This window comes from Sprattus sprattus (genome assembly GCF_963457725.1).
Source record: "Sprattus sprattus genome assembly, chromosome: 8".
NCBI classification, from domain to species: Eukaryota; Metazoa; Chordata; class Actinopteri; order Clupeiformes; family Clupeidae; genus Sprattus; species Sprattus sprattus.
The window spans coordinates 22,259,406-22,284,083 of record NC_137927.1 but is presented as its reverse complement, the minus strand read 5'-3'; the positions used below and the strand labels follow the sequence as shown (position 1 = coordinate 22,284,083).

At 44.9% G+C, this 24,678-nt stretch overlaps 1 protein-coding gene across 2 annotated transcripts; it reads left to right on the top strand.

Moving 5' to 3' along the window:
- Nucleotides 1-1,102: 1,102 nt before the first annotated feature.
- tmod2 (tropomodulin 2) lies at nucleotides 1,103-21,550 on the top strand. Of its 2 annotated transcripts, XR_013968740.1 has the most exons (11): nucleotides 1,103-1,229; nucleotides 7,576-7,781; nucleotides 8,118-8,274; nucleotides 13,943-14,065; nucleotides 14,819-14,893; nucleotides 15,007-15,137; nucleotides 15,225-15,332; nucleotides 15,766-15,909; nucleotides 17,056-17,200; nucleotides 18,193-18,318; nucleotides 19,111-21,550. XR_013968740.1 is itself a non-coding variant. In XM_080843210.1 (10 exons), exons 2-10 carry the CDS (start codon nucleotides 7,656-7,658, stop codon nucleotides 19,137-19,139), a joined length of 1,038 nt encoding a protein of 345 aa, XP_080699336.1. In that variant the 5' UTR covers nucleotides 1,103-1,229; nucleotides 7,576-7,655; the 3' UTR covers nucleotides 19,140-21,550. The 2 variants fall into 2 exon arrangements, 1 of the variants encoding a protein (XP_080699336.1); XM_080843210.1 differs by lacking the exon at nucleotides 18,193-18,318.
- Nucleotides 21,551-24,678: the final 3,128 nt, after the last annotated feature.

The following is a 24,678-nucleotide window of genomic DNA, read 5'->3' as shown; positions in this document are numbered from 1 at the left end:
GACTGCTATTATATTATTAAAAATCCATTTAAAACCCAGTTTAAAAATTAGAAAAAAATAACAAATTGAAATGTATCAATTTATCGTATCATCGTTCAGTTCCCTATTACACACTTGGACGTTCCACATACATTGCAGCAGTTCAGCAAAATAACCACAGGGTGGCATGAAAGATATTTGTATGGCGAACTTGAGGCCGCTGTAATCCAGTTTTCAATTTCAGAGATCTGTGTATAGTCTACATGAAGTTTCTTGGAAGAATTGCACATGAACACATAAACTACCCACTATATGAAAAATAAATTCTGCATATGGAGGCAATATGTATTTTTTTATAGACTTCATTTAAGTTTCAGGATATTAAATCATATGTACACATAGGATTTAGGTTGAAGAATTAAGCATATGAAAACAACAACACAAACAGCAATAATAATAATAATAATAGCATTCATATATTTCTTGACACTTTAGTTGGGGTCAATTATGTGGCATGTTGAATGCTAATGTTGGATATCGGGATTGTGCAAGAGCTCTGTCTTCATAATCCTACATCCAAACGGAAATCAAATATGGAGTCATGTGGGGGGAATGGTAAATATAATTGAGTATCATACACATTAGAGAGATAGATAATCTAATAAAGTGGATACTCTAATAAAGTAGCGTAAACTGAAAAGAGGAGGATCAAATCTGCAACTTTATTCTTTCATATGAAACATGTACTTATGAACATGACCATGGAAACACTAAGTTTTTCTCCAGGATAATAAGCAAACCTTTCTCTGTCTGAAATCAACTTGTCTGATACTTTTTTCGTGTGTGTGTGTGGGGAGGGGGGGGGGGGGGGGGGGGGGGTAAAGCTTTTTGTTTTAAGAACAGAAGAACTGGAAAACCTCACACATGTGAAACATTTATCAAATAACCCATCATTATTGTCTCTTAAGATAATATTAGTGTAATGATTTTTAATAGAAATTGCCCATGTATGAACTACGTATCCCAGTGTCCTTGGCGTACCAACAGTCCAATCGTATCCGCTTTTGATTGGTGGAATTACACTACTGCTACCCTGTTCCTGGGTTGTTCAACACACTTCGTTCAACTTGATAGCTTCCTGTGGTACCGCCCTTCGGGTGAGTGGATCTCGCCCTGGGAAGATTTCTTGGATTTAGCCAAGTGTCAGCAAAGTCGTGCTAGGTTGTGCTCGCAGACGAGAAGTATTCAAGGTAAGAAAAATGCAAATAACGCAATTGTTGTACTGTGTATTACTCGTCTACTTTAAACAGCCTCTTTTAGTATTATAGAAAACACATCGTATACTATCTTGATAGCCATGCTAAATAGCTAGCTAACGGGCTAGGCTGTCGTTGTCAGTGCTTACTTGACGTTCATGCGACGGCATAGCTAACTAGTATACACTTTCGCTAGGAAGGTGTGTTCCCTGAAACATTGATTGAGATCCACTTTTTCACTTGTAGACATCAACACATTACTTACCCAGGTCTTTATTACATAGTCCATAATTTACAATTAGCTCTTAAATGATGTATCGTCCTCAACAACGCCAATTTACCAACGCTCATTGGCTATTACCATGGATGTAATGGAAATAATCGCCTTTTGATGACAATGTGAGAACCACGGGCGTTAAAAACAGTTTGCAGTCATGGTAAAGCCAACAAGCCTCCGATAACGTTATGTGTAATGTTATACGTTGATTACCTACATGTATTGGACGTTTACTAACGCTCCAGCTTGACTTTGCTACCCTAGCTAGGAAATCAAGATGCAATACGATTCCATGTAATGATGATGACTATAAAACGGCCCACTCGGCTAGCTAGCTAGATTTAAGGAGAAACGGTCTAGTCATTCAGCGCTCAGTTATCAAGGCGTTCGCTCATTGAGTGAACTGAGATGCATGGGTAGTAAGTCAATGCGCATGGTGAATAGTTCCGAAGTGTTTTCGTGCAATATTTTCTGTTATCGCAGATTTAGACTACGCCTGCCGTTACAAGTTAGCTAGGTATCATCCGGTTGATAGCTTATAAACGGTTGTCGCATCTTGTTGGTTTCTCCGTAAGTACTATTCTTTCAGTCAACTTTTCGTTTCATTCAGTGGTTTTGTTGTAGTGGGCAATTCCCCCTGTCATTCCCCACTTCTTGCGAGAAGAACGATCTGTCTGGTAAGCCAGGCGAAAACGCACGAGCTCTTGGTGAATGAAATTCCATAACACCCCTGCAGCTGCTGAGCGGGCGCGTCCACGTTAGCTGTAGTAAAATTGCGAATATATGCAGCCACTGTTATTTTGTCGACAGACTGTATAACATTTGACACTTCCTTCAATGCTACGGGCTTTTACCCTTTGTATGAAGTCTTTCTGTATGCATAGTGCCTGTGTGCCCCCGTTCCAGAGATACCAATTACAACTTAGTTACAGTTAATGTTACATTGCTAATATCTGCCTTGAGATGTATTGTTGTAATCGAGAAAACTACTACGGTTCATGATTTATGTGCGCTCTCCCTTCATCACCACCCTCTGTGTCGTGTTAATATCAGAATCTGCACTAGCCTAGGGTGTGGTCCAGCAAAACGAACAAGGACGGGGAGATGTATTTAAGACGCACCCAAGAAATCTGATCGCCTCGCGCTCATGTAGTCTTGCAGCCCTGCAACAGCAAAGTATTAGATTGATTTTCCAAATGTATGTGTTATTCGCATTGCGTGTGTCATTTTGTGGTTGTGTGGTTCTCCCGGTCCTTAAGCAATGTTTGATTTGCCATAACCATGTAAACGATGGACCATGCAGCTAAACAGTTCACATTGTATTTCTTCAGAATTGTTGTGAAATAGCAGTCTTACGATGTAAACCCCAGCACACCCAAACAGGATGTGTAACGTCATTGCATCAGTGGAGTAGCCTTAACAGTCGTTTATCTGTTAATCATTATTTGACATACGCTGGTGCCATCATGTTGACAAGCAGTTTTTAACGTTTTGATGCAGTGCTATTTGAGTATACCAGGCAGACCATTAATGTCTAACTCTGTGTAGGTGTAGCCTTGATTCCCACTCGCGTGCTCCCTGTTGGAATGAAGCTCTGCATGCATGTGAGGCTATCATCTGTCTCCTCCGTGTCTACCTTCTCCATCCCCCTGGTGTTATTCAGAAAAGGGAGGCTGGAAGCCACTCCAGAGCGCTGAAGCAGGAGGACAGCTAAATTTAGCCCGATCTCTCCATCTGTTCTGTGTCATAATGGGAAAAAAGTTAGTTTCCTCCCTAGTTTTCCTAGTTTCCTCCCACTTTTGGGATGAAGTGCTAGTTTGCTGCACAAAAAGTAGGGAAGGCCCCATGGGGGACAAATCTTTTTTGTATAAATGGGCAAATTCGACACATTTGCCAATTTAACCCAGGCATAATCCTGAAGCTGAAACCCAGTGGTAGGTTATGTGCAAGGTCTGCCTGGGAGAAGGTTTTAAGGGTGCAAGGTCTTTTATATCAACATTGAGAATGGAAACAAAAAAACTAAAATGTGCTTCCGGTTGTACTTTGCAGTTTTTGTTGCCAAAAATGTAATCGATTAAAGTAGCATTCCGGATCAATTGCTAATTGTTTCGATATGCTAGCGGCTAAAACTAACGAAATCTCTTGAAATGTGCTGACTTTGACATTATGACAAACTAGTTAGTCAACAACTGTCCTAACACAGTCAAACATCAAGCAAGTGCAACACAAGACAAAGCAAGACGGCAAATAAGCTACTTACTAGGTCGGCAGACAGTAGAAAGCCGGGCGGCTTCAGGCAAACCTACATTTAGCAGTAATATGCCTACGTACCCTGGTATGGCAATGGCACAGAGGCGATTCTCCATATTAAAAGTCATTGTAACGCCCCAATTTTTTTCAAGCTGTTATTTTAAGGTAAAACTGCTTATCCTAACCCTAATTCTGAAGTGCAATTGTTGCATAATGTTACTTTAAAAGTGAGACTGAAGATAAGTGATAAGATCAAGCTCCCTGACCTGTGTAGTGAAACTGGGCTCCAAAACCAACTGGTGGCTCACTCAACACTATACTAATCCACACTATACTACTCAGTCACAGTTGGGAAGCATTGTACACAGCTACACCACGAGTTGAGCACATTAACCTGCCAATGATTACATTACACATGATCAGCATGCTATTGATTACATCACAGACAGCATCAGTATGTTGATTACTAGGATGAAGTGGTATGGGTGTATGGTATCGGAGAATGGTTATGAGCATGGATATATGAGCACAGTATCAGCCCAAGCCCATCATCAGTGTGTGTTTGTCAGCATTGCAGACTCCTTATGAGGTGTGCAGCTCCTGGCCACATTGTGGGGGAAAACATTTACACGAATACACCAACACAAAAATCTCACAATGCCTTTTTAAAATTAATTGAGTCTAATTCTTGGCCTCTGTGGCAGTTGGGAGTGGAGTCCCAGAATTTTAAATACTGACAATACCTGCATTCGTCACGATGGGCTAAAAGAAGGATGGGCGTTTCCCTGTATTTGCCCTGTCCTGTAGTAAACATGTCCCCCTGTGTTATTGACAGTAAACAAACGTAAGAGCATTATGGATTTTCTGCTAGATTAGACTGGTTTAGCCTCTGCTGGTGGGATGCAGCCCCAGGCCAGCCCACACCCACTGACCTGACAGCCTTCAGTTTTTGCAGGTCTTAGGCCACATTTACACAGAGCCTGGATCGCCTGAATCCGGAAACGTTTTTGGATCCGGTACCTTTTTTGATCGCGTTCACACGGAGCCTTGTCAAGAAAAAATTGCGTTCACATGGAAGCACTGGAGGGGAGTGGTTGAATATGCTGTAAAGTCGTCATAGAGCATGCACATGAAGTGATAGAGGACAGAAGTCGGGATCCAACTAGCAATCTTCCGGGTTCCAATCTACCCACTCTGGAGGTTGCAGATTCAGTGGCCCAATGGATTCAGGCAATCCAGGCTCTGTGTAAACGGCCCCTTAGTAATTGAAGTAATATTTGATTGTATCATAAATTGTGGTTAGCCGTACAACTGTAAATGTGGTATATGTGACTGGTGCAGTGTTGGCTGAAACGAGTGGAAAATGATTAATTTTTTATTAAAAAAAAATAGTAGAACTCAGAAAACTGGCTTATGCTTTCAGACCCAGATAGACTAGTTTGAAAATTTTACAGGCATAGGGACAAGATGATTTCCTGATTTTCTGTCTTTAAGGTTTGGTTTCTTCATAGTCAATCTTAACTGTTACAGGTTTGAGGGAAAAGAAAAGAGTAAGCCTACCTGGTGTAGTGTAGCTATGTGTGTGTTCTGTTTGGAGACTGGAGCCAGGCGGTGACCTAACCTTGGGGTTGGCATTGCTGTAACCACAGCAGCTCACAGGCAGTGCGGGCACATGATGGCAGCACTCCGATCCCATCCAATTATCTCCATGGGGTCTCCATGGGGGGTTAACTGCTCTATCTCAAAGCACATGGCAGTGACCAATCTAGATCTTGGCCAGTTCAAATCAAATGCGGAATGTTTACATCTGCTACCGTTGATTATACAGTAAATACGTTGTGAAATGAAACAAAAACACACCACAGTTAAAGTTGTATTAGTATTGATTGATTCACATCGATATGAATGGATTACATGACTAACAACTGGTGGAAAGTAATATGAAAATATTTGTTCACTGAATTAGCGTTCTGCCCCAAACAGTTGCATTCCAGTTTCAAAGTTTCAGTTTCGCTTTCAGTATTTCAACGTGAATGAGAGGGAGCACGAGAACTGAGCGTCTAGCAGCGTTTATCATATCACATACATTATATATGATGCATGTATATGTCTGTGGGCACGATCTCAAGCACGTGCAAAAGTTGTTGTTGTCCAATTTGAATCAGATACGAGAGACACATGCGCGCCCAGTCCAATTACCAGCGGAATCGAATCGTGTGTCCAGGGGTTTACATCGGAGTCCAGTCGGACTCAAGTCGGACACAATGAATCTAGTTCTGGGGAGACACATGTGTCCAATGTCCAATTTAAATCGGACTGAAATCGGAAATTGGACACATGTGTCCACACTGAGGTAGACCTGCTTTAAGTGAGTCACAGTGTGCCGGATCTCCTCATATTTACCATCACAACAACCATTCGCCTACCTCTGAGTGCCACACAACCGAGTGTCAGTGGTTTGCTCAGCATGACCCCGGCTCACCAGTGACCTTCCCAGGTCCCTTAAAGTGTCTAGCATAGGATCAAGGGCTCCACAGTGACATGCAGTATATTGTCACGAGATAGTGTTTTTGAGATTGAGTTTCCTGGTAGGAAAGGCAGTTGGGTTGTGTTTTGTTAATAAGAGAGAGCCCTGTTGTGTGGTGCTGTGACCAATGAATGATGTGGCGTTATGCAAGAGCATTGGTTGCATGTTTCATGTCCTCTGTCATCGCATTCTTAAGTTAAGGGCCATTGATCCTTCCCCAGTTCCCAGTGGAGACCTGCACATTTAAAATGAAATTCTTCATGTAGGCTACAAAGTTGCTGTACTAGCACGTAGGCTAGTTGTTTTTAAAGGCAGCGTGTCACCTTGATGGAATGACTTTCAGTGCCCTTTGTGTATTAGGGCAGACATAAAACCAGTTCTCAGTGCAGCAATGTGAAAGGAGCTTTAAACTAATGAGATAAGTAGGGTAGTTTCTGTGTTCACGTCCTGGAGCTAATGAGTAACACATGCGTGGACAGTGTCCTGGTGCTCAGGAGCCCCCACCCCCACTACTATTGTTGTGTTCTTCATGTGAGATGAGCTGCAGGAAGAGTTGGGGGTCAGGATTGGGTCACCAAGTGATGGGAATGAGATGTTGTAATAGGGAGTGTTCCAGCGCAGGGTCAGGGTGTGTATGAGAGACAGGCCGCTTGTGGCCGGAGAATGGCAAACATCTGTTGGAAAAGTTTGGAATAACAGTGACCATGGGAGAGTTTTCTAGCTAGTTTCTTCTCTCTTCTGCCTCGTCCACTCGTCATCTTCTCTCCACCACTCACTCTTAACCTGCCAGGTCTGTTCTGCATTATCGTCCTTTTGTCAGCTGGTACTGTTCAGGCTTATCAGTAAAGTATACTTATCAGTATCCCCTATAGTGTCCCCTATATTACACATTTTGCACAATATATTACATAGTTAAAATCATTCATTTTGAAGGGGCATATCATTGTAATTGCATTATAATTGCATTATAATTGCTAACTGACACAAACCCAAAATTGGAGACCTTGCAGTGTTCAGTTGTAGTTCCTATTGGACATGGGATGAGTCTGACTGTCCAGAGAATCTGGGACTTTTTTTATTTCCGTATGAATGCAGCCATTGTGCCTCAGACAACTGTAAAAGAGACCGGCTTCGCAAGTGACCTTTCAGTCTGCCTTGGTTTCACGCAGCTGATGACCGAGAGCACTGCATAAATATGAACTTCATGCCTCTCCGATGGAGTGCTAGCAAAAAGAGATTCTTCTATATTCTGACCTCCTCTTTGTATTTATTTTTCTGTTCATCAGAAGGAATACCCCATCTCTGGCGTTGACCCTGAAGAGGAGTTGAGAGGCTGAGCTACCAGACGACAAACATTCCTGCAAATATGGCGTTGCCATTCAAGAAAGACCTGGAAAAGTACAAGGACATAGATGAGAATGAGATCCTCGACAAGCTCTCAGAAGAGGAGCTCAAACAACTGGAAAATGCTCTGGAGGAAATGGACCCAGAGGTAAGGCAGGAGTGTTGAGGGAGGAGAGCGGAAAGATGAGACGTCTTTTTGTTTCAGTCCTGCTTCTGGGTTGGTGGAAGTATTTCTTCCCTGTCTGCAGCCTTGCTGGGCGACTTTCCGAGGTCGATGAACGAGTGCTTGTCTGTAGTCTCATGCAAATGTCCCCCGGGCACAGCCCAGGATTTGTTTGTTTATTTCCTTATGCAGAGCCTGTGAGGAATGGAAATGCCTCTCAGACTTCTAGAAATGTTTGTTATTTAGGGTAAATAGATTTGCCAAATCAAAATCAGCTAAAATAATGACTGCGATTTGAGTGCCTTTGCCTTTTTCTTCCAGAATGCGCTGTTGCCAGCTGGCATGCGACAGAAGGACCAGACAGGGAAGGAAGCCACAGGACCCTATAATAGAGAGCGGCTGCTCAACTATCTGGAGAAGGAGGCCCTGGAATATAAAGATAGGGACGACGTTCTGCCCTTCACAGGAGAAAGGAAAGGTGAGCCACCTTGCACAACTGCCTGAATGAAACGTTCAGGTTCAGGTTTGTTTGATCCGTGAGATGCTGGTTTCCATAGCGCATCGGTTCCCAAACTGGGGTACACGTACCCCCAGGCGTACGCAAAGTGGTTCAGGAGGTACGCGGGGAGAAAATGTAATTTGTGTTTTCAAAGTGAAAAAGCCCATTTTCAAACTGAGCTATAAATAGACATGAAATCTAAAATAGTCTGAATAGCCAAGATGCATTGCCAAAAATACTCATGTATACCCATATTCAGCTAAATGATTACACTGCCAAAAATAGCTACAGGTAGGTTAGTGACCTACTCTGACAATTCCACGGCTGAATATGTGCGCGGGGGGAGGGGCGTGGCGGCGGTTACAAACCGTACGTAGCTGGAGATTGAATGTCGGAAGGGGTACGGGACTGTAAAAAGTTTGGGAACCACTGCCATAGCGCATGATCAGAAGCATCACACATGGCTGCTCATGTCTGTTACCTCCATTTCGTGCAGGTCCCACAGAATATAGTGTGCCTTTAACACAGCTGGGTGTAATGTTATAGGAATATAGTGTGTCTGTTATTTTGTGCTTTTAATGGTTGTCCCAAGTTAGGCATGTATGTCTGTGTGAGTGTAGTTAGGCATGTTGGTCTGTGTGAGTGTAGTTAGGCATGTAGGTCTGTGTGAGTGTAGTTAGGCATGTTGGTCTGTGTGAGTGTAGTTAGGCATGTTGGTCTGTGTTAGTGTAGTTCTGCATTTGTGGCGGTTGGCAGCTCTGTGTTTGCGAGGATGTGTGGGCTGCTTCAGCTTCTGTTGTCATTCCCACTCTGCTGCCACTGCAGGTATTACCAATGCACCCTCCACCTCCTGTTATGTAACCTGCTGCAGTGCCACACACACACACGAACACGAACACACACACACACACACACACACTTACTTAGAGAGGGGAACGAACGTACACTGTCTGTTGCACAATGAAATTATGGAGGAGGTGGGTAACTTGAGATTCATGAATGGCCTCCATTAAAGCAGAGCATACACACCCTAATAGAATTACAGCTTTTACCTACTTTACCGGTCCTGCACTCTGCACTAGTCTGCCATGCCATGCTTCTTTGACATGCACTCCCACAGACATGCAGAGCTCTGGAGATTCTCAGCCCCAGAAGCCCTGAGTGGGAAGGCTGTGGATGTGTGCATGTGGACACAGATGTGTGTGTGTGTGTGTGTGTGTGTGTGTGTCACAAAAGTGCAAGAGGGGCGGATGCACACATGTGAATTACACTCAGAAATCTTGGTGTAATGGAACGCTCTGTTCTGGAACATGTCCAGAGGAATTCCACAGTGGTGAGTATTGGTCCCTGGCGATGCGAGAGGGCAGTTGAATTAAATAAACGTCAGCTGTCAGAAATAGACCTTTGACACATTCCTGCCCTCTGGCCGGGACGCTGAAGCAGAGGGGGTTCCTCTCTGGCCCAGGGTGGAAAGGAGAAGCTGTGACGCCTGGTTCCAGTCTCAGTCCTTTTCCTGTCCCGCTCCAAAAACACAGAGAAGGATCCCTTCTCATCAAGCCCTGTGGCAGATAAGCGGCTGATGTGAGATGACTAGTGGAACAAGAGCACAGTGAGTGCTGGTGCTTAGGCTCTGGCTTTGTAGTTCTGAGAACCGGACAGGAAGTGAGTAATTCTCTCCTAATGTTGGCTTCCTGTACAGAGTCAGGGCAGAGACGTCATAGCCCAGTGCTGCAGGGGTTGTGGCATTGGCCTGGTGAATCCTGCAGAGGGAAGGTTTGAAGACTCTCTGGTAAAGCCTGTCTGGTTCCTTGTTTTGGTGACTCATGCTTGGTAAGCAGTTCAGGATTTTTTCCTGTTGTGTGTGTGTGTGTGTGTGTGTGTGAGTGCGTGCCCAACACTGAGTGGCTGTGCTTGTGTGCCAGGCTCATTCATCAGGCTGCTGGAGTGTTAGCCTGGTCTTGGCCATGCCAAAGACTGCGGTGAGACTGATTTATGAACACTATGTCACTGCACTCCTCCTCTGACAAGGGGGGGGGGGGGGTAAGTTCGGTGCCCCCAATTTGATCTATGCAGCAGAGCTACCTCTAATGCAGAGCTTTTTTTTGTTAAGTTGGTTGTGTTTAAAAGTAAACAACAAAGGATTAAAGCGTCAAGTAGCGTTGTTTGACTGCTAGTGGAGTCCCGTGCGACAGCAGGGCATTTTCCTCTCTGGAATTGATCTGGCTTGTCTGCCTGCCTGCCTGCCTGCCTGCCAGTACCAGTCCAGTGCCGTTGATTGCTGTCTAATTGTTGTGTGTGAGAGGAAACAGGAAGTGCCGGTCTCCCATGGCGTAGTCCCCGCTCCCCTGCTCTGCAGTGTAGAAGCAGGACTCTGGGCATTTCAAAGATGTTTAAAAGTCAACTCAAGTTTTGCCTGCACTGATGCAGTGGCAGCCTCTGGTCGCCTGGCATTGCTTTTGTTTTTGTGCCACAGTGCCATGGCAACGCCCTCAAACTCTTGTGTGCTTGTGTGACAGACTTCCCTTATTTGATTCATTTTTAAAAGACTTTTAAAAAAGCTTCAGTCAATGTGTACTTGGCCATTCCCTGATCATATCAGCAGGGTTTCCTTACTGTATTGTTGACTATGCAGTGATGTTGACCAGAGTATGAAGCAGAGTGTGCAGCAGAGGTCGAGGCAGTCTCTCCCATCGCGCTCCACCTCCCTGGGCCTCTCTGGCCGCACTGCAGCAGCCATGAATAAAGCTTAACGATGACAAGGCTCTTCAGCGGAGTCTAATCTCCACTCATGAATCTCCCCAGCCGCAGGCCCCTAGCACGGCTCCCTGAGCCTCGCCAATACCCTCTCACCATGCTGGCCGTTGGAGCTGTGCGACTTCCTTCTCCTGGAGAGCCAGAGAATAAGGGAACGGGTGAGCCGAGAGAGAGAGAGAGGGAGAGGGAGAGAGAGGGTGATTGAAAAAGGACAGAGTGAAAGAATGGGCCATCTGTCCATCACTGCAGGGGAGAGAAGGAAGAGGCAGCATGGGTAAACTCAAAGGGTCAGTTGTGGCTGAGCCGCCCACTGCAGGTCACCATGGAAACACGCCAAGCTCCGCTCCAAACTGTGTCCAGTCCGTCCTTACCAGCAGCTACTGAGAGGAACAGAGCAGGACTGTCTCCCTTTGAACTCTGTTTTCAAAACACCAGACTACTAACATGCCTTAACACAGGCATGTCACATCTAGCAATCTGGACAGCGAAAGAACGTAGGCCTGTGCTCAAACAAAGAGGTGCTTTCCAGAGGAGTGAGTTATTGAATCGAAGGGCGCATGAAAGTGCCCTCTCTTTGAAAAGCCTGAATCTGCCCTTGTTCGCCATGTTCCCTTGTGGCATCTCAGGCAACAGCTCCTCCCTCTTCTCTGCCATCTTGCCTGCACATCTTTCGGCAGATTCAGGGAGCTCCCGCTTGACTCTTGTGTGAAAGGCTCTACTTTCTGTCCGCCTTTATGTCTTGACAAGGACTTTGCAAACAGGGTCTCCAGTTGGGTTGCCTCTTTCTCACGCTTCGGAGAAATGGCACGAGGAAACCAAAGCAGTGTTCACTCTCCCAAGATTAATGGTGGATTATGTCAGGGTGCGTCAGGAACAGCACTGTTTTATAAACATGATTTCAGTCATGCAGTCAGTGTAATTACTCTAAATACAGTTTTCTCTCCACTTGGCAGGGGTCAACATGGGGGTGTACATGTAAGAGAACCTTCCCCCACTGAGTTGAAGAATTACTCATATTGGGTTTTTTTTCCCCAACTGAAATAGTTTTCCACTTACCTCATCCTTTGTGGGCTTGTGCTCAACTTGATTGGGCCCAGGCGTAGTCTTCTGGTATTGGTTGCGTCGCGTGTTTGTTGATTTGTGGCATTCCTTCTCGTGGGCCATTGGACTTTTCCATCTGCTCCTAGGGGACCTCTTGCGTGTTTCCTGAAAGCTTCAGATATTGTGTCCCAGCCTTGAAAGAGACTGTGCTAAGATGCGGAGACTCAGCCTCTGGCTTCTAATGCCAAGCACAGATAGGGAAGAAAGGTTACAGACACTCACAGGAATGTACACCCAGTCCTTGATAAGACGTCTGCATCCTGATCCCTGTGTCTTTTGGTGAGGTCGGCCAGGATTCTGTGGATGTTGTGCCACATGAACAGGTCCTTGGACTTGCGTAGGGAAAACATCCTCCTGTTCTTTCAATACGGGAGTTTTTTCTTCAAGATAGAGGCAGCACCTATGTGTGAAACCCCTGGTGTGCTTTTGGTCTCTTTTAGTGCAGGGTACTCCCTGTGAGTGTGAACATGCTCTCAACCACCTTCAACCCCCCCCCCCCCCACACACACACACACACACATGCTCCTGGTTTCACACAGTGGTGTAGGGTAGTCATGCCCTCTGGACATTACTGGCTCAGAGTGCGGTAGACCCCTATCTTTATCTGCGAGGAGGTGAAAGACTACCCCCACGGATCGCGTTTCTCCAAATGAAATCGACTCACAGACTTATAATGATCATGGCGTATAGAAGCAGGATATATCCATCTTCCTGCTGGCCCCTGCGTTGTACACATGATGCATCGCCCCAGTCCACAGCCAAACAGATCCCAGCATCAGCCAAGTGAACACCGCATCCTTTAATGTGGTGCTCATCTTAAAAGCAGATGTGTGTTTCCATTTGGAAATTATTTGAAAAGTGCTTTGCGTGCAGTAAGCAACTATGAGGGCTGCTGTTGGTCTGAATTTAGACTCTCTACCCCACCCCCTCCCCCAGGGCACTAATAAAGGGATCTGGAGCAGCACCATGCCACTGAACTACAAAGCCATTTGCAGAGAGCCATGCCTGAGAGTAAGTGAGAGGGGTTTTGGGTTCCACCATCGTCAGCATGTTCTGGGGACTGTGGGAGAGCACAGCGCACCCGAGGCGTGGAGGTAGAGCCAGTCACGCTGGAGAGCCGAGGCTGATGGGAAATGTGATCGCATGTTGTGGCTTCTGCTGGCTTGGCTGTTAGGGTTTGTGTCAAAAGTTATTGGAAAGTGTGTGCACACTCTTCAGTACACACACACACACACTTTACCTCAACTTGATCTTTACTCTTAGCTAGAACGAGATGAGGTGGAATAGAGTAAAATCTGCCCTCTATTTACGTTCATCTCTGATGTTTCCCTTCTATCCCTATTCCCTACCCTTTCAAAAATCAGATCCAATGAGCTCACTTCCTGTCCTGCACACTGATTTTCCTTTTGTTCTTAACTTTCACGAGTAGTGTCTGTTCAGCATTAACGCAAAACCCCAGCTGACTGACATCTTGGTCAGATTAATACCTTGTCCGTTGCCTCATTTGGCACAACTCCCGAGTAGCTTTGGTTCTTCTTGAGATGGTGTGAGCCCGCTCCCCATATCGTCTCACAGCTGACTCTGACTCATGAAGACTCCTGAAGCACAACACAGACACTGTGTGTGACGGCAGCCCTTGCAGAACCGAGTCTTTGTGCTTAAACATGACCATGTGCTTACAGCCTGATGCTGCCTATGTGCTGGTAGTGAAACCGCAGAAGAAAAATATGATCTAATATATGTGTAGGAGTGCCTGTGACCGTAGACTCATATTTGTTCTTCTACCCTTTAGGAAAGGCGTATGTACCCAAGCAGAAGCCCATGGAAGCCCGACAGGAGGAAGTGACGACCCTTGACCCGGAACTAGAAGAAGCTCTCTCCAGTGCCACAGACACAGAGCTCTGTGACCTAGCAGGTAGGAGGAGTGGGAGAACCAAGAGTGTGTCTCCCTGTTTTTGCAGTCTACAGTTACTGTACTGTTAGTAGTAGTTGCCAGGACAACAGTAAGACATTGTATGTTCTGCAAGTTCACCATTTTAGTTTAAGAAAGAAACATCACTCACTGACGCACAGACAGGCAGAGACAGTGTGGGAAAGAGGGCAGCTCTAACAAAGGAGCCTCAGTTGCCAGCCTGCAGTCATCCCTCTTCACTGGCTGAGTGGCTCTGAAGTCAAAGCTTTTAGGGATTCTAATTCAAGGGACCTGGATGAAGGGAGGAGTAGACGCCTCTTTCCTGGCCCTTTGGTTCTTGGCTGTACTGTCTGTAATGTCAGTTGTGCTTGTAACCGTACAGTCTTCTCACCGGAGCTTTACTGGCGCTGTGAAGAGGAACAGAAAGACCCTTTTAAAAAGCCAGATAGAGATCCCTAGGGCAGCCCATTTCTAATGCAGTGTTCACATCCGCAGGCCCAGCCCACGGCTCCTGTGCTTTTGGGTCTGTTTCGCCCCCTCATGCATAAAAATATATTTCCACATGTCTGTATTTGAAAACAATGGAACATCACCGCACCCTTTTATTCCCTTTGGGAAATGCACTTGTGTGCTGCGGCATGATATTTAGCTGCTCATCCGGTTTGCATACCAGCTTGCTTGTCCACCAGCCCAATTTATAGCCAAAATGTCAGCACTTATCAAGACCCATGGTTTGTGTTTGTTTGTTTGTGACAGCTATCCTTGGTGTTCACACACTCGTGACAAGTACACAGAGCTACGATGGGACCAGCAGTAAAGACGGTTACAACAGTGAGTAGACTCTACTGCCAAACCCTCCCCCACCATCTGCTTTGAAAGTAATGTCTCCTACCATGGTGTAGGGATTGCTATGGAAACTTCTATAATGTGCTCTTTTATGGTAGACATCATCAAGGGAGAAAAAGTCAAGCCTGTGTTTGATGAGCCGCCCAACCCTACCAACGTGGAAGAGACGCTGCAGCGGATAAAGTCCGATGACTCATCTCTGACAGAGGTCAACCTCAACAATATCAAGGTACATCGCTGCGTATATGCTCTGGGTTCCTAACCAGAAGTCTTGCCCTGCAGAAGCTCTAAAGTCTCCATGTCTTTACCCTTCCAGAACATTCCTATCCCCACACTGAAGGACTTTGCCAAGGCCATGGAGAAGAACACGCATGTGAAGAAGTTCAGCCTGGCTGCCACACGGAGCAACGACCCCATCGCTGTGGTGAGCCTCGCCCGGGGGGGAGAGCTCCCTGCATGGGGCTCTGGCAGGGGAAAATCAGAAGAAATCAACCAGCTCAAGATTAAAGAACAGGCTTAGCTTTGTGTTTTGGTTTCACTGGTTACACTACAGCTGAACTCTGCTGAGTTTCTGTACGAGGTCAGAACTCGACTCACTTAATTCATACTGATTGTCTCCTCGAAACACACAGGGAACTGTACCGCATAAAATGCTTTCAAAGACCCACTAAAACTGATTTGTTCTTACAAAACCTGTCTTCGCTCATGAGCCTATTGGGATTTATGCCTGAATGAACACATTTACTGGCCCCCGTGGGTACACATCCTGTTCCCTTGGGCTGTGTGTACTTTCACACTCACCGGTAGTGTAACAGCGAGACGTCATGAAGTGTCTCACGTTTCCCCTCTCTGGACAGGCCTTCGGTGAGATGCTGCGAGAGAACAAAGGCCTGAAGAGCCTCAACCTGGAGACAAACTTCATCACCAGTGTCGGTGTTCTGGCTTTAGTTGAAGCCATGAGGGACAACGACACACTCTCAGAGATCAAAATTGACAACCAGGTAATGACTGCATTAAAGCCGTTTACACAAAGATCCATCCAGGTTTCCCTGAATAAACTCATCAGTGACTCAGAATTAGATTAACGCCCTTGATTTAGCTAATCAAGAGTATTTTTAATGATACCGACTGCAATTAGATGTGCTGGGAGCAAGGCTATATAGGCTTTCTGTGTAGGGGGCCCCAAAGCTGGAATTGAGAACCCCTTGGTTATTTATGACTCCACTAAAAGGTGCCATGGAAATCACTTAAAGGTGCTGTGTGTAGGTTATAGTGGCATCTAGCGTGTATACTCTTCCCTCACCCCTCCCTTTCTATGCAAGTAGGTGAATGTACAGTGTCTGTCAGTTGCCAGTGGGTACCTCGTATTAATGCCTTTGTCTACGACCGCATTTATTAGCCATACTATGTGAAGTGATGAGGTTACTTTAGATAGATATTTAGAGATTGATTTTAACAAAGAAATTCTAGTTTTGCTGCATAAATGTAAAATTACAATCCTGGTACTAATTAGATTTCAACGTTAACAATGGGAAAATGTTAGTTGTGTCAGTACATATGCTTTATGTTTATTTTCTAGCTTAAACGATCAAACAGCAGATTGCATTTTAGATTGTTTGGCTTAATGACCTGTTCAGCAGCAAACAAGCGTCTTCAGCGTCACTGTGATTCCATTTCTCCCTCATCAGCGATTTCCATCTGGGAAATGCCACACCCATGTTTATCCTTGTTTTCTGCCGTAGCCTGTCCCCATTTAGTTTTGCTTTTATGTTTTTTTTGACAGTGAAGACATTTTTTACATGCTCCCTGGCTTTTCCCTGTGCCAAATAATAAGTATGATCCTCCATTTGTCAAAATATGGGTTCTCAAATTTCTCCCATCATAGAATGGTTAGCCAGCAGCCACTGATTCACCTTTCTTCTTGTACATCAAAAATGTTATACCCGCAAACAATGAAAACATAGTTATGAATACTGTATTCCATTTCTGCCAATAGATCCCCTTAAATCCTAGACATTGCTCCTTTAAAGTTTAGCCCTGTGAAGTCACTATCCTATCCTACAGTCCAGTTGGGTGCTTTAGCAGTCCAGCACTCTTCAGGCTGGTCGACTGACACTCTTCTGTCCCTCCCTCTCTCTCTTCCTCAGCGGCAGCAGCTGGGAGCCACCGCTGAGATGGAGATCGCCAAGATGCTGGAGCAGAGCACGAGCATCATTAAGTTCGGCTACCACTTCACCCAACAAGGCCCCAGGGCCAGGGCAGGGGCAGCCATCACCAAGAACAACGACCTGGGTAAGAGCACCTCTCTGAGAGCCTCACAGGTGTGCGCTGCAGAGCAAGATGTTTCTGTGCTAGATGCATCCTTGCTCACTAAGCGGCCACTAGTAGATGCCTACTAGTCTCATCATGTAATTTACCTTTGTGTATTTTTCATTCTTTCAAATCCAGCTGAAAATTATAGTGGGGTTTTACTGTTGCTACCCTAGATTACTATTTACACAATTGTATAAATAGATAGGGAATGCAAAGCACAGTGCCGTATGCCCCAAATGGACATTTATTTGATTATTGAGTATGAAACTTCATCTAGAAAAAAGCTAGCATGTAATTTATTTCCTTGGCAGGGAAGTACAGGTAGTGTTATGTGCACACCCTGTTTCAGCAGTTGTGGTTGTCTTCTGATTCTTAAGGACTGTTTGAACCATTATGAACAGGCACAGGCTTTGGATGTAATTGTGCTACTACCCTTCACCTTTGCCAGAGATCAGGGAGGTGTAGTGTTTATTTACTAGAAGGATGCAAATGCAAATAACTCCAATGGGAGAGTGGGTTATTATGTTGAGAGGAGGATGGCTGCAAAAAAATAGCATGTTCACAATCACTTTCTAACTGTTCCACATCATGCATTGCTTGACTGCTGTTGGATCAGACACGTAATTGGATGTGTGGGAAAGTGAGAAGGGGATTTGTAACGCAAGTCCCTGGTGTTCAGTCATTTCCTCTCTGCTGCGTTCCTCCCTCTGGGCTTCTTCCGAGCCATTCCAGGGCCCGGCCCACTTCTGGTCCCACATAGATCAACATCACTCAGGGGTCTGAGAAGGACTTTTTGTCCTGTCCGCTGTTTGGAAGGCAGCCTAACCTCTTAAGTGCATTAGCTTCTCTTGTGAATACATGATTGTTGGATGTCAGCGCCGCGGTGAAGACTGAAGCTCTTGTTCTGTGAAACTGCTGTGTTTGTTTATTGTTTGTTGTTTATTCTTTTGCTTGTTTTCCCTCTGTTGAAGCCCTGCAGCTGCCCTGCTGTGGCTGGGGTCATGACCTCAAAGCCCCCTCTGCCGCCTAGGTGTCCTGCTACGATGAAACGGCTACAAACACCACGGCGCCCTCTAGTGGTGGCCCCTCTCACGCGGGTATCCGGTGTCCGCATGGTTGTGACCATTTGGCCCTGTAACCGGAGCATGTCCTCTTAACCGTGTTCCCTAACAGTACAGGCTTGCAGTGTGTGGGAGTAGACATTAACCTGGCTCACACAGGAAAGGCCACTGTTTGAATGCAAGAGAGTTTTGGCTAACAGTTTTAAGGTGCACTTTATGACTTCGGACATAGTCTTTGATGATCTCCAGACTGGGCAGATTCTGTCTAAGGATGAGTTGGGTTCATTTTCAGGACTGCTTGCTACCTGCTCACCGAAGAGTTAAACTGATTTTCAGGTGTTGGGGTACTAAAGGTTCTTAAGAACACAGATGCACCCAGTCTAGATGAAACTGAGGACCTTTTTAAGTACAAGCATCATGTATTGATTCCATTATTTAGTACTCAATCATGAAGAACACATGAAATTGATTAAAGTGCTGGATGTGTGGGGCTGCCGTAAAATCCTAAATTAGGTTCAGAACTGCAGAAGTTAATTTAGTTCCCTATGTCATTATCCCAGACACGAGTTTACAACAGAACTATATTCTTTTTGTTCATTGCCGGTCACAATTCACAGTGCATGCTTCAGTTTGAATAGTTGAGTTGATTAGTTTAGTCTGGAGTGACCCCTGTGGATCTAACCCAGCAGCATGCGCTGGACACCGCTGACCCTCACAGCCACAGGCAGCTGAGCCACACGCCCACAAATCTCTGAGGCAGCATGCTTGGGTGCTGATAAATGACCCCCCCCTCCTCTCTCTCTTTCTCTCTGTGTCCCCCTTTCTCAGTGCGGAGGAAACGAATGGAGAGGGAGTAGATCTGCTGTGTGCCCACACCGTCCCCCGTCCGCCCGCCTGCCTGCCAAACCCCACTCCTGCCCCCGCTCCTCTGACCCGTCTCAACTGCACCTCCCCAGTCTTGTGCCAAACCCTCGGAGCAACAAGGCGTCCTCAACAACCAGAGCACCCACCGGGAAGAAGGGAATTAACTGGAACAGCCCTCTTCTTTTCTTCGCATTGAAGTCTTTTCTTTGGTTTTTGCTGTTATTATTATGTGTTATATATTATTCCAGCTGTGATCTTATTTTTTTTTCTCCTCTTTCTGAAGAGTTATCATTCCATTTGTTTTTCATCATTTTGTTGTCTTGCTTGTGTAAGACTTTTGGATTGTTAATATGTCTTGTTTATTTGTTTTTTTTTGTACTTTGCTGAAAGCTAGGATGAGATGAGTACACCTTGCAGGACTGTAGAAATCCCTTCATAGCCATCAGTGCATGTGTCTAGCTTCATAGAGCCAACACTTGAAACTGGTTTTAACAAAGTGTAGAGAGAATATGCATTGACCCACCCAGGCCAGGTTATGACTGAACCACTGAGGTCTTCACTGAGGTCCACTTCTAAAAGCTGATCTCTGACAACCCTCTCAGGCTTCACTGCAAGAGCTGGGAAATTGGAAGCACCTTCTTAAAAGGCGCTTTGAAAGGTTGTTGACTGTTTGGATGAGAGCTGGCAGGGCTCTGTTGCTGATTGGGTGGTGAGATCGAAGTCTGAGGTCTTCTGAGTGTCTGTGCTGGTCTTGTTGTCAGGAGGAGAAGACGGTTATCCAAAGTCTGGCACATGAGCTTGGACTGCTTAATCTTCTGTGCAGATCTGGGTGATGGAGGACTGTCAGTCAAAAACCTAAGCTTGACTGAACATCTGTCCTGAAGTCTGATGGTTCAATACCCCCAAGACCACTATACTGGTGTCAGTACTGAACATACCATCACTACTCGCTGCCTCACCTGATGCGTTTATGTGAGGTGGCACGTGTGGATAAGAGCACAATAGCTTTCTCTCTGTGCGTGCGTGCGTGTGAGACATTGTGCGTGCGTGAGAGACATTGTGCGTGCGTGAGAGACATTGTGTCTGTGAGTGTATGTGATAGGAGAGACAGATAGATAGGGACTGTCAGTGAACATACACCTCCAGACCAGGTTTGACTGTTTAACTAGTCTCCGCTTTACTGAAGTGCCCTCGCTGTGAAACGGTTCTGTTTAATCTCTTACGGTTTCCCCTCGCTGTGAAACGGTTCTTTTTTAATCTCTTACGGTTTGTTTTCCCCTGACAAGGGACAAGGGAACTAGACATTTAGACATCTTGTTTAAATTGAACTATTTTTAAGGACTGGGTTTAGACCACAAGGTATTTTTAAAAAGGAAAAAAAGAAACGGATCAGGTTAATGTGTGTTAAATGAGTAACCAGAAGAAAGCTGGTCTTCCAATGCCAAAGACTGATGCAGCTCATGAACACTGATGAAGGTCTCCTTTTTAGTTTTGGATTTGGATCTTACGATTTCTATTTTTGCTGAAATGTCTAGCCTCTCTAAAAGAAGGAGGGATTTGCAGTCAGCGACAACTGTTGTTATTATTTTAGAGCTAAATGCTGGAACAACCTTGTGAACAAGGCCTCTGGCCTCCCAGGCAGTCACACCACTAAAGCGGAAACAATTCGCCCACACAGATACACACATACACTCTCACGCACACACACACACACACACACACACACATGTGTTGTTTTTATAAAGGATGCTAGTTCATTATGTAAGAGGTCAACAGAGTCAGTTGGATCTTTTCTCACAGGGGAACACATGAGCATGCTTTAGTTGTGAACGCTCAGACCAAGTTAGCATTCCATTTTATTGTTTTGTTTAATTGGTTTCCACCTCTTTTTTTAAAAGAGATGTGTTAACATAGCCTTGTGGACCAATCAGCACATTTGTGATCATGCTTGTCTATTTTTCTGTCTGTGAACATGAGCGTGTATTACAGTCGGTTTTTAAGTTTTTGTACATCTGTGCTTTGGGCCATGATGTCAGGTAACTCAAGTGTTTTTGCGGTTCTTTTCTTCACTTTTTGGGTAGCTGGATCATGCTTATATAAAACACACGTAAGTGAAACGGCCCTTGCCCTGTGAAATGTATGATCTTTTGATGTATAATATAGATGTCCATCTCAAGACCTCTTCTTCACAGAAACTCCTTACACCCCTTCGTATATACCAATATCTATGTAGAAATATCAATATCAATGGTTAGGCACTCTCCACAATTTTTTTTTTGTACCTTAATACTTCAACTATGGACTCAAGAAGAGGAAATATTATGTACTGTTATTAACTCCATGGCTCTTTGTGGCACTGTAAAAAGAACGACAACATCCGGAACAATAAATGTTTTTACGTATCGCTGGCGTCTCCCATTACTTTCTCTTGTTCTGTGAGCACGCAGTTAACAACATTCAAACACAGTGCCATCACTCTAAACTCATGCACCCATTGTGAAGATTTTTCAATTGTATGTGGATCATAAACAGTGCTAAAACAAGTCTGCTCCTGCAGTGAAGGGGTAGTTTCCATGGTGATTCCTATAAAGTCAGATCCAGTTGGGGAGTGCCTGCAGGTGGTGGCCCACTAATTGAATCCAGTCTTTTAAGATTGTTTGCTCATGCCTTAAAGATGATGTAATGTAGCTATGTCACCCTCTGCACTTATGCCAGATCAGAGAGCCCTGATTTATCTCAACGCTGAGTATGCTTGGGACCATATACACCATTAGACCCTAACCTGAGCTGACTGCCTCAACAGAGTCTGTTCACACTGCCTGTTAGAGGAGACAAGAACAGCGTGATTGTTAGAAAGGGCTTTCATTTCATCACATGTAATGTTGTTTAAAAAGGCCTCTGAAAGACTTTATTCTAAAACATTTTGTCAGTATGAGAAACCAATCCAGTCGTGACATTGAAATTGAATGTAAACTCATGGATCCCCAGTCCTTTTATTATACACCATTTGGAACGTTCTAGATGTTCCAGAACGGTGTGCCATGTGTTGATCCATATGGATGGAAGTATTCCATGACGCTATCAGTGCAGATAAACTCTTGGCAAGGCTAAAGTCCTGGCACCTGGTTGAAAATTAGTGACGTAATGTTTTACGGCAGCTGTAAGCGTGCTGATGTGTGTGCCTCATGGGGCTCACTGCAGTGCAGACACACCCATTGTTGTGTGTGTAAGGGTGAATACACAGTCTTGAACAGAAGCCAAGAGGGAACATGTCTGAACAATTCACAGTCATTTCTTCAAATGCAGGGGCCTGTGTCAATGCCACGACAGTGTTTTGGCCTTTCAGTTCTGAGTGTATGACATCATCTCAGGTAGATATGGAGGCCACTCCTGTGACTCAAACAAAAGGCTCGTTCACCTCTACCTGTTTCTCCGGCCCAGCTCTCACCACACACTGAACAGCCTTATATGGTAATGATGGTCAAAACTCAATTGTTTGTTTGTTTAGATGATTATTTGAGGTATGCAACCTGGGGGGGGGGGGTATTCGTCGTACGTGGTTAAGTGACAAACCTGGATAAATGAACTTAGAGTTACTGGTAAACCTAATAGACCCCTGGTCTATGTTATCATGGAAGCGCCGCATCTGTATTATGGCATTATGAAGGAGCTGTGCGAGTCAGTCGTATTGGGGCTGTAAGAAATTATAATACATCCTGCAAGAGAACATGATATTCATGATCAAGCAACTTCTGTGACCACCAAAGGATGGCCAGCATAATCTCATAAATGATAATCTTATCATGGTAACAAAGGAAAGGTGCCCACACTGGTATTGCTCAGACACCTGGGGTCAGGAAGCAAACTGAGATGTGATTAGTATGGGACTAACCATACTAATGGTTATGTGGACATGTGATTAGTATGGGAATGGGGGTAGGCCATTAACAACCATCTCAGGCAGTAGGTCAGAGAAACCTGATTATCATACAGAACAACGAAAGGTTGCCAGACCTGTTTGCATCTGAAGCCTAGCTCATTTACATTAAAAGCGTAGGAGGTGTCTTAAACAGTATACAAGCTACAGTTGGAGATGCTTGTTGTTCCGACTTGCACTACTGAATTCGTATGTTCCACGTGCCCTGTTACTGCGCTTTACTTGAAAGACAGATTGCTGCATCAACTACCCGACAAACATCCCTTTTTCTTTCAGGGCCGTTGCTGTTTGTGTGAGAAAAGGCACAGCTGTTTTGGGTGTGGCTCTGCTATGCATGTGTGGGTTTGGTGTGGTTCATTAACACTTACCAGAACTTTAAGATGGGGAAGAAAACAGAAGCTAGTATCCAATAGGGGAACAAACAGTATGGGTGAGAGCCTAAGAGCGATGAAGGCTAGGTCAGTGTAGAACTGTAGAGGCTCTTGGGGTCCTAGGGATTGGCTGTAGATTAGATGGGTTGGTCAATAGACCCAATAGTTGGGCCTTTTTAAGTAGAAATCAGACACGCCCTGTGATCATTCATAAGATTCTCGCTCCCTCTACCTCTCCCTCCTGCCCTCTCCCTATAAATGCTGTGCAAAAGATGAATTCATTCATACAAAAAAAAAATCAGACAATGTTCAGCTTGGGAATGAAGTTAAAGCTCTAGTATAACATTTCAGATTTTTTTTGCATGGGCCAAACTTTACACACTCCTTTTTGTTATGGTCTTCATAAAACTGACAGGAAAATGTATATAGACTAACCTGTGTAGAAAAGGAACTGGCCTTTTCTGGAATGTCCTGTTATGCTGTCTGTTTAATATCAGATATCTGTGCCAGAAAAAGTCTGAGAAGTTAGTTTAACAAATGACTGCTTTCCTTACTTACTTAGTGTCAGAGCAAAATACTTCCCTACACTTGTCTGGGGACACTTCTGATGTTTGACTTTGTATTAAACACAGGTAAGTCCGGGCAGCTTCGCATGTGGTAAAGCTAATGCAACACTGCCATCTGTCTGTAAGTGGAATTAACTACAAGAGTATCACTGTACCTACTGTCAACCAGCAGAGGGCGCACTGAGTCAAGCACCACCTATCTCTGCAGTTAGTAACACTACCGAAAAAGAACGTGATGGCCTATGCAGTTGCATTATACCCTGCTCTGTCTCATAAGACATTGTAGTGGGAGTTGTAATTATGGGATTTTTAAATAACAATATCTTTTATTTTATTATTTTAGTATGCTTTGTGTTATTGCTCTCTGTGTTGTCTACAGGGAAATTAGGCATAAAGTCTGTGGGTGATTTTTTTTTTTAGCCCAGATTTTACGGAGTAACCATAGAAACAAGCATACATGGAAAAGGTGTTGTTTTTCACAGCAGGTTTCTCCAGAAGGCTCCTCTCTTTAGGTCTCTGGCCTTCATCAGGGTCAGAGGAGCTGAGGGGGGCACAGACTCCCTCCAAGAGATGGACACATGCGGAAGAGTTTGACCTGCTGCCTCAATAGGGCCATCTGGTGCAGAGGGAATGGGCCTTGTCTAATATACTCAGGAAT